Source organism: Nomascus leucogenys, chromosome 20 (genome assembly GCF_006542625.1).
Source record: "Nomascus leucogenys isolate Asia chromosome 20, Asia_NLE_v1, whole genome shotgun sequence".
Lineage (NCBI taxonomy): Eukaryota > Metazoa > Chordata > Mammalia > Primates > Hylobatidae > Nomascus > Nomascus leucogenys.
Window position 1 is genome coordinate 74,833,351 of NC_044400.1, and position 10,481 is coordinate 74,843,831.

General features: G+C 42.9%; 1 protein-coding gene across 1 annotated transcript; it reads left to right on the forward strand.

Moving 5' to 3' along the window:
• The first annotated feature begins 2,542 nt into the window (after nt 1-2,542).
• On the forward strand, nt 2,543-4,751 carry CCDC138 (coiled-coil domain containing 138). The gene is given in 4 exon segments (XM_012499625.2): nt 2,543-2,685; nt 2,688-2,820; nt 2,822-3,371; nt 3,373-4,751. Coding segments are annotated over 4 exon segments (1,812 nt in total). The 5' UTR covers nt 2,543-2,597; the 3' UTR covers nt 4,414-4,751.
• The last annotated feature ends 5,730 nt before the right edge of the window (nt 4,752-10,481 follow it).

Consider the following 10,481-nt stretch of genomic DNA (forward strand, 5'->3'; position numbering starts at 1 on the left):
TCAAACCCAGATACAGCATTACCTGGAAAGCTAAAGCTATCATCCAGCGATGCCCAACTTGCCAAATGGTGCATTCCTCATCTTTTACAGGAGGAGTTAATCCTCGAGGATTAGAACCTAATTCTCTTTGGCAAATGGATGTCATATGTTCCCACTTTTGGGAGACTAGCTTATGAGCATGTATGTGTAGATACATTTTCTCACTTTAGGCTACCTGTCAAACAATCTTCTGCCTGTGTTAAGTGGCATCTTCTACAATGCTTCACAGTCATGGGCATTCCAACTTCAGTTAAAACAGCTAGTGCCCCAGGTTATACTAGCCAAGCTCTAGCTACATTTTTCTCTATATGGAATATTAAACCCATTACTGGCATCCCATCATTCACAAGGACAAGCCATTGTAGAATGAATCTCTCCCTAAAACAGCAATTACAAAAACAAAGTGGTGGGGGGGGAACAGTGACTATGGAACTCCAAATATACAATTGAATCTAGCATTATTGACTTTAAATTTTTTGAGCCTGCCTAAAGGCCAGATGCCATCAAGCAGCTGAACAGCATCTAAAGAAACCAGTGGCAAAGACAGAAGCAAGACAACTTGTTTGATGGAGAGGTCCGATAACACAAAGTTGGGAAATAGGTAAAATAATAACATGGGGTAGAGGTTATGCTTGTGTTTCTCCAGGCCAAAACCAGCAGCCGACTTGGATACCATCAAGGTATCTAAAACCTTATCAGCCAGATGCTGGGGAAGAGATTTCAGGAGGAACCACAGGACCCCCGACTGCAGCCATGTCGAGACTGACAATAAGGAAGACACCAGTCCCGGCGAGCAACACGCACCAGGCACAGCCACTCACCTGGGGCCAGAACAAGAAGTTGACAAAGATGGCAGAAGAAAATCTGAAGGCGGGATAACCAGTTATGATGAATAATCTAATGGTAGCTACGATGGCTGTGCTCACCCTTGCTGTGAGTATTCCCCCCCTCCCCCAGCAACTGCTGAAACAATTACATTGGGCATATATTCCTTTTCTACCACTTCTACAGCCAGTAATATTGTTAGACCCCCTAGTGGAGGTATACACTAATGATAGTTTTTGGATGCCTTTTTCTACAGATAGAGGCCTGTCTCACCCCCAAGAGGAGGGAACAATTATGAATATCTTGTTGGGATTTGAGCATTTACCTATTTGCTTAGGAAAAGCCAATGGGCACTTACCCCCCAATTTTGGCTGGGGATGGTGCCTGAACATAACATCTCTGTGGCAGTTACATATGCTTTCCAGTCTTAGTATTTATTACAAAGATTATGCTCCTGTAGCCAAGGTTTACTGCCCTCAAAAACCTATCTGTAAAGTGGATTGGACATGGTCAGAAAAAACGAAGGCATTTGTTTGAGAAGATCATATCACAAGGCAGGCAGAGGTGTTGCATAATGGTTCATATGGAGTCATTATTGATTGGTCCCCTAAAGGGGCATTTATGAGGCCCACCTCTCAGTCTGCAGGTAATGGTCACTCTGCATCTAAACAAAATAATCTGATGGTGGACACTAAGTACAGCAAGAGTTCCTATTATTTGGGCATACGGTATAGTGGTACCTCAACCCCAAATGATATGGCTTGCTGTAGGAGCTAAACATAAGGAGTTATGGAAAATATTAATGGCACTGAAAGATTTGGGAAGGGAAATATATTAAGCCAACCCAATATAATCCTAATTACATATTAGAATTGGCCTAACGATTCAGTCTGGATACAGAGTTGTGTCCGTCTGCCTTTCCTGTTGGTAGAGTGGGTGATTTAAAACTTGATCTCCCTAATCATGTAACTTGTCAGGAATGTAGTTTTCTTGTGTGAATTCTTCCTTGTATAATACTGATCATTCTATTTTAGTGGTAAGAGCCCGAGGAGGAGTATGGATACCTGTAAAGCTTTCCCATCCTTGGGAAGCCTCTCCTGTGCATATTGTTACTGAAATTCTTCAAAAGATTGAGGTGCTCTCGGCATTTCACTGCCACTTTAAAATCATTATGGGATTGTCACAGCTGCTGCCGCAGTAGCTGGAGTTGCTTTGCATTCCACAGTACAAACAGCAGACTATGTAAATAATTGGCAGAAAAATTATACTTTGCTGTGGAATTCCCAAATAGACCAGGAACTAGGCTAATCACATCAATGATCTCCAACAAACTAATGTGGCTAGGAGACTGAGTAGTTAGAATACAGAAGAGTTACAACAATGTGACTGGAATACTTCTGATTTTTACATTACTCCTCATCTGTGTAATGAAACGAAACAGCATGAGTGGGAAAAAGTTAAACATTTAAAAGGTCATACTGGAAATTTATCTTTAGATACTGCAAAACTGAAGGAACAAGTGTTTCAAAAGCCTCTCAGGAACATCTAACGCTAATGCCACTGCTTGAAGGAGCTGCAGATGGTTAGTAGTTATTAACCCATTAAAATGGATCAAGACGGCCGTGCGTGCCTCAGGGGGCGGGGCCTGGCACGTCGTGATGCACTGCGGCCGCGTCGCTCCGCGGGTTTGTTGAACGCGGTTCCCGGGGAGACCGCTGCGGTTGCGGTGTGCTATGGAGCCGAAGGTCGTCAAGCCACCGGGGCAGGATTTAGTAGTGGAGCGTCTCAAAAGCCGCTACGGACTCGGGAGCAGCTGCCCTGACGAGATGATGAACTGGATTCTTTCCATGATTTGAAGAAACAGGAAACAGAAGAAGAGTTAATTGGAAATGATTATAGAGTTAGTACCTCCAAAATAACCAAGCAGTCTTTTAAGGAAATAGAAAAAGTTGCCCTCAACTAATATAACTTCATCAAGACCTCGGACTGAGTGTTGTAGTGATGCAGGTGACTCTCCTTTGAAATCTGTCAGCTATCCAAAATCTAAAGCATCAGACAAGCGGAGTTTACTTCCACATCAGATCAGTCAGATATATGACGAATTATTTCAGATACATCTGAAACTGCAGTGTGAAACTGCAGCGCAACAGAAATTTGCTGAAGAACTTCAAAAGCGAGAACATTTTTTACTTGAAAGAGAACAACTGCTTTTCAGACGTGAAAATGCCTTGAGTAAAATTAAAGGTGTCGAAGAAGAGGTTCTTACAAGATTTCAAATTATAAAAGAGCAACATGATGCAGAAGTTGAACACTTAACCGAAGTTCTTAAGGAAAAGAATAAAGAAGCCAAGAGACTGAGGTCCTCTTTTGATGCATTGAAAGAATTGAATGATACCTTAAAAAAAAAACAGTTAAATGAAGCAAGTGACGAAAACAGGAAGATAGACATTCAGGCTAAAAGAGTTCAAGCTCGTTTAGATAATTTACAGAGGAAGTACGAGTTTATCCACCATACAGAGATTGAAAGGAAGTTCCCATGCTGTTCATGAAATGAAAAGTTTAAAACAAGAAAAAGCACCAGTTTCAAAAACTTACAAGGTACCACTTAATGGGCCAGTTTATGAACTTTTAACTGTCTTCATGGACTGGATTTCAGATCATCTTAGCAAAGTGAAACATGAATCTGGAATGGATGGTAAAAAACCACAACTCAAATTTGCTTCCCAGAGAAATGATATTCAGGAGAAGTGTGTAAAGCTTTTACCTCTGATGACAGAGCAGCTACAGTGGATGTCATTTGTGAATATGAAACCTCACGAGCCTTTTGTAAAATTTATATATTGGTCCCTAAGGCAGCTAGATGCTGGAGCACGGCACTTGACTATGACATCAACATTGAGGAGATTGGGTGAAGACATTTTTAAAGGAGTGGTAACTAAAGGAATTCAGGATAGTTCTCCACAGCATTCTGTGGAGAATAAACCAAAGACAGCTGCTTTCTTTAAGAGCTCCAATTTGCCATCGAGATTTTTATCAACCTTAATTGTTCTCAAAACAGTCACTCAAGCTGATTACCTGGCTCAGGCATTTGATTCTCTTTGTTTGGACTTGAAGACAGAAGAAGGAAAAACCTTGTTTTTGGAATATCAAGCTGTTCCAGTAATATTAAGTCATCTAAGAATATCCAGTAAAGGACTCCTGTCTAATGTTATTGATAGTTTGCTCCAGATGACGGTGGAATCTAAATCCTTGCAGACTTTCCTGGAAGCCTGTAGCAACTCTTCATTTTTTCATACTTGCTCTGTGCTGCTTCGAGCCCCTAAGCTTGATCTCCAAATACTAGAAAAACTCAGTATTATTTTACAGAAACTTTCCAAAATCAAGAGTAATAAGCAGCTCTTTGAACTTTTTACGATTCATCTGATGCTTCAAGAAATACAAAGGACAACTAACCCAGAGCATGCATTTCTCTGTATTAATCTAAATTCAACTCTGTTCAATTTGAGTTTAACAAAATGTAACTCCCTGGTCTCCAGTGCAAGCCATTAGACTGGCTAATTTTTTAATATAGTATATGTGGTGCTTATTTATAAACATGTAGAAATTACCAAAGTAATTACAATTCTACCAAGTAAAGTTATCAGTAGCATCATTTATCATGAAAAATAAATAATTTTTTTGAACTGTAAAAATGAAATCTGTAGAAGGTATTGGAACTTCTGGAATGTTTCAGTTCAGGTAAGGTAGTACTAATGTACAAGATGGCATTTCTAGAATGTATGACACGGAAGTTACTTTTTGTAAAAATATATTAGGAACATTATTTCTTAAAATTATGTGATTATTTGGAATAAAATTGGTGCTTATGTGAGAACAGGGTTAAATAATACTGTCTTTCTGTTTTCTTAATATATTAGAATCCTTGCTTTTGAAAGCAAAAATATATATCTTTAAACTAAAAAAATTAAAATAAAAAAATAATAAAATGGATCAAGACACTTGGAGGCTGATTTCAATGATTGTGCTTTTAATCTGTGTAGTCTGCAGATGCGGATCCTGAATCCTGTGAGAAGTAGCCCACCATGACAAAGCTACCTATGCCTTTATTGCTTTACAAAAAGGAAAAGGGGGCCATGCTGGTAGCAAGCTCTAACCCTGTCATAAATGGGTGTTAAACGGGCCATAAACAGTATTTCTGCAGCAATGTGACATGCTCATGATGGCTATCACACACACGGCTAGAAGTTGGTTTACTGGAGCAGGGCTAGGAAAACCTGGCCCACCCAGAGCGGGAAAACTACTCAAACTACAAACAATAGCAGGAGCTGCCTGTGCCTTAACATGCTTTTGCTGCAGATAATCAGCCAGGGCCTGTTTCTCTGCTCCTAAGAATGCTTTATTTCCCATAAGGAATGCTTTTAGCTAGTCTATAATATATAGAAACTATGCTTTATCACTGGCTTTGTCAATAAATGTATGGGTCAGACTGCTTGTGACTCTCAGCTCTGAAGGCTGTCAGACCCTTGATTCTCACTTTATTCCTGTGTCTTTGTCTCTAATTCCTCTAGTGCCACTGGATTAGGGTCTCCATGACCAAGCTGGTCTTTGGCAGTCTGGGACACTGAAGGACACTTTATCAACCCACAGCCAGTAGCAGGTCTCTGCTGACTGGACTCCAGCCAGTTGCCTAACACTGCCATCCTCCCCATGGCAGGCCTTCCTGCACCAGCAGAGATGTCAGGGATACATCTGAGTTTGGCCTTAGAGTTTCTACCTCATGCCTTAACATCTAGGTGGTGGACAATACCTGGGGGTGTGAGGATGCTTATAGAAAAACACCAACCCAGCATTGGGAGGTAGAAAAGACTCTTGGATCAACCTCCACTTGAGCATGGAGAAGTCAGGAGGCAAGGAGTAGAACCTTCAGAGAGATCGAGGAAGATAATCCCAGGTTTCAATAAGCATCAATAGGAACTGAAGAGGGACAGCAGGCTTCTAATTCACCAGGCACAACCATGTTACCAGGAATGCCAGCAAAGGGGACCAAACGGAAGGTCTGTTACAGGTGACAACACTCCACCCAAAGAGGGCAGAGCACAGTAACTGACCAAAGCCTCAGTATCCCAAGCTCACCCATGACCATCAAAAACTGCCACCGGTTAACCTGCTTCACCAGGACATTCTGTAGCCCCAGTGCCAACAGAGCTGAGCAAAGGCCAAAAGAGGCATAAATATCTGCATCTTTGCCTACCCAAATCAAAAGGATGCTCCCAGTAGAGCTGAGGCTGGAATCCAGACATCACAAAGGTTGTCTGAAGTGGACAAGGGAAACATCCCTGTGAAATTCAGAGCAGACTCATCTTCCTCAGAGGAACTGTCTGCCCTGGAAGAGCCTGCTGCTCTCAAGAGGATTCATACAATCGTGGTGGCAACTTTCACCTCAGACTTTGCTGGCCTTGTGGGGGAATCACAACCAGGGCCAGGACACCAGAGGCAGTGCAATCGCCACAGGAGGCCTATGGAGTTGGATAGTATGGGATCCACGGGAGAAGTATCCCTGCAGACACAGGTGGTTGGTTTCACTCACCTCCAGTTTCATGTTGGACACACCTGAGTTCCAGGAAAGCCAAGAGGCAACAGTGTATTCTTTTTGCTTCCTGCCTCCAATTTCACCCCCATACCTTGAAGGTACTACATTGTGCCTCTAATGTGTTAAAGTGAGGTCTTGATGAAAAGCTTCCAATAGGTATAGAACATCAGGAAGAAGGGCACATCTACAGCACTTAACGACAAAGTCTCAGTCGATTCCATGGTGCTGACCTCTGAAGTCTTGGCTTCATATCTTACAGGCCACGCACACACCAGTGGGTGGCAGATGTCAACCTAAGACACCCCCCCCCCCGCCACCCACCCCACCCCGGCAGTGCCTGCTGCTTCACAGATTGAGATAGAGCCTCGGTTTGAAGATGGAAACATTTCACAAGTTACCATTAATTCTAGTTAATAAGTAAAATAAGTCATACTCCCAGATGTCTACTCTTCTAGACATGACTTCAAAGCAGCTCTCAGCTGGGAACCACCGTAAAGGAGTTGAGAGAAGAAACAGCCATTTGCTCCTGTACTGAATTTCTCAGAATACTGCCGTAAGAACTGCTTCACTCTAGTTGTAGACTTCAAGTGTAAGTGTTAAGTCAGAGTCCTTTAATTCTCCTTCCCAGAACTTGATAGACCACAACAAAGACAACACCCGCAGCACCACTCAGACTAACATTCAAGATGTCAGTCCCTGGATCCCAAAGCAACTCCACAAAGGGACCAAGACTACAGGAATCCACCAAAGGCTCTTGGAGGATCTTTCAAAGTCATTGCTCCTACTTTGTCATTAGCTACATCTGAAGGAACGAGGGTGGAAGCAGTTTGAGTATTTGACACTCAGGCTTTCGTGAATGAGACAAAAAGCAGACAAAAACAATCCCTAGTCATGAAAGCTGTGACATGCTAAATATCAAGGAAGCGAGAGATCAGTTGGCTAGAAAAGTTGATACTGTGCATGATGCCGTTGAAAACTTTAGTTAAAAGCAAACTCAAAATGCTCAACACACCAAACTTGAAAAGTTGCTAACAAACATCTCAGTTATGCCTTTTTGACCTATGCAAGATATTCCATATATTGGAAAGATGTATCCCACTTGGCCTCCTAATGCTTCTAGATCTACCAGCTGTTAACTGCGGTTTCAGCTTCTCCTGCTTGTATTTCTGATCCTAACAAGGAATGGAGTGACTGGTGACCGACTAAATGTGTCCTGCAAGTACAAAGTTACACAAAACCTACCTCACTGGTCAATTCCCTTGCACTGGAATGGAAAGCTCATTTATAGCATCACTGACAACTTCTGACCTGAGCAGTCTAATGCAGTACTGGGACAATGGTCGACCAATGATAAAAGCTCCCTTTGCCTTCCAGAGCACATTTACAGTTTCTCTCATCTAAGCTCGAGGACAACTTACAGACTAGCATGTTTACATGTTATGCATTTCAGAGAACCCTGATGAACATGACTAGGAACATCACCACTATGCCAACTCAGAATGGGCACAGAGCGCAGCCCCATTGCACAAAACAGCATCAACTCCCCTACTTAAAATTATCTTTCAAGAAACATTTTTCAGGACATTTGATTTCAATAACCTGAGGCCTTTATGGTTTGTCTCCAGGATAAACACACGAGGTACTTTATTTCCACTTAGTTGTGTTTTCTGCTTTTTAAAGCTTTTAAGTTTGCTTCCCACTCAAATTGAGTTTTAAGTGTGTAAGTTACCTGATGAATTTAAGGAACCATATTCGCAATGTGCAAGCATAATTTTGCATGATTTTAGTTAGATTGCATCGTTTTTAAATTTAGATTTGACAAAGCTGTACATAATGTATCCAGCTAAGTTTAGTCTGTGCTTCCTAGACTTACAGCCTTGCAATGGATCTTTTTCACTTGTCCTGGGTCAATGAGTTTCCAACTTTATTAGTAGGGAATTTTTGCCCTATTACTGAAGACAAACTGGAAGGAGAGGTGGAGTAGGAAGGTTTGTAACCATCATGATACAGACACTAGTTTTGGAGAAGAATCCTCCAAGACGTTGAAGTGAGAAGAAAGCTTGGGAAGCAGGGGATTCGTGGTTTGTTGCTCACCCCTGCCCCCAACTGGCTGTTGGTCAGAATTTCAGTCATAATACCCATTTCTTCCTCAGACATGTTCTTGTCCAATTGTCTTTTCCCAAGACACCAACCAGGAATTGAGTTTAATATCCAGAGGATGTTCAGGAAGTCATTCAGGCAATGAATTTAGGTGTTTGCCCAACTATGAAGTGTAGAAGTTTCTTGCCATTGAATTTGAGGCCTTATTGCAAAAACTTTTCAGTGAGTTGAATATGTGTGCGCCAATTAGGTGTTAATGGAAATGTTGAAAATTTGACTAATGATTGCTTTAAAGATGTGTTCAGTCAAGGTAAACTGCCCACTATAAGCCATATAGTATTTTTTTAAGGTTAAGATGTAGTTTAAAGTCTTAGTGGATAAAGTTATATCCACAGGTAAAACTGAATGAAGTATGTAGTGAGATTCTTGAAGGTATGTTGGAATGTAGAAAGCCCCTTGGGATGATAGCCAGCCATGCATGGGTCATGGAGAGGGAACAGGAACTCAGCCCTCCAAGGACTCATCTGCAAGCAGTATCACAGCAGCTTCTCAGAGCCTCTGCACAGACAGGCTACATGTGACCTGATAGCAGCCTACACAGGAAGGCATGGAGGTCATTCAGACTCACACTGGGCTGTACCCCCAGACATTATGACTGTGGTCCCAGTCCCAGGCCATAATAGGAAAAGGATGTCCCAAATCAAGAAGAGGAAAAGTCAGGCAGTATCATAAGCCCTGGGAGCTCAGTTTAGGAAATGTGTTCTAGGAGGCAATCTGCTCTCCAGGGAATGCTCCTGGCCTGACCCAAGCTACCCTGACTCCAACACTGAGAATTGGGAGTGGTCATTTGGCAGCAGCCATACATCATCTCCCCTGTGGAGAAACCCAATGGCCCTCCAGTGTTCCTAGGAGAGATTCACTCAGCTGTCTTCCACAGGGGGGATATTTTGACCCTCACAACCCATCCCTGCCCAGCTGTTTCTTACAACACAGGGAGACACCTATACAGTATTTCCTCCTCTACCTTATTCCTGTTGGCTGCACTGGCACATGCCTTCCAGCCAGAATACAGGATGCAGATATGTCTTGCAAGCAATGCTAAAAAGGGGTTGGGGAACACCAAACATAGAAGTTCCCAACCTGAGCACAGACAACAGGTTATGCCACATGCCTAGAAGGACTGCTGGCTTACAGATGGACCACTTGGCTTATTCTCATGCCTTGAGGCCCAAGAAAAGGCCAGTGAGCTCTTTGGGGGCATGCACAGATCACCAGCATTGATTTGGGGGCAAGGCCATGGCTCGTGTTTTCCAATTCTGTCTCCCAAGTCACCTGGACTCAGACTAAATAAAAGGTAGATTTTAGCAACTGTTTAAGAACAGGAGTTTGAGGCATTCTTCTGAAACACATCAGGTAGAGAGAATCTTTCCCAAAATGGGGGGGAGAGGGAGACCACCAGCTACTGTAGCCTAGTCCCCCAGGAAAGAAGCCAAGTTCATAATGAGCAGGCGCAAGGCCCTGGAGTGTGGCCAGTCCACAGAGCCACTTCCTCAGTTCATCTGATGTCACTTAGGATGTGGCAATACAGGTGGGGGCTCACAACTAGTCCCTAAGTGAAGAATGGGGAACTAGCAAGATTGAGGGCATCTAAAACATGATAAAGGTCCCAAGAAGTCACTCAGGGAAGCCCCCTTGACCATCACCCCCCCACACACCCTGCCACCTTCAGTACATATAACAAGCTCCACCAGCTGCTGTCAATCTCACAATGATGGTGAAGCCAAGTCCAGGGTCACCTAGGAGCCTCCTTTCCCACCCTGCAGCTCATCACCTGAGCTTCCCTTGGTAGGGATCCATGGTCCTAGAATTGAGGAACTTGAAGAAGCCCTGCTAGGATGCATGGGAAACCTCAGCAGTTCAGGACAGG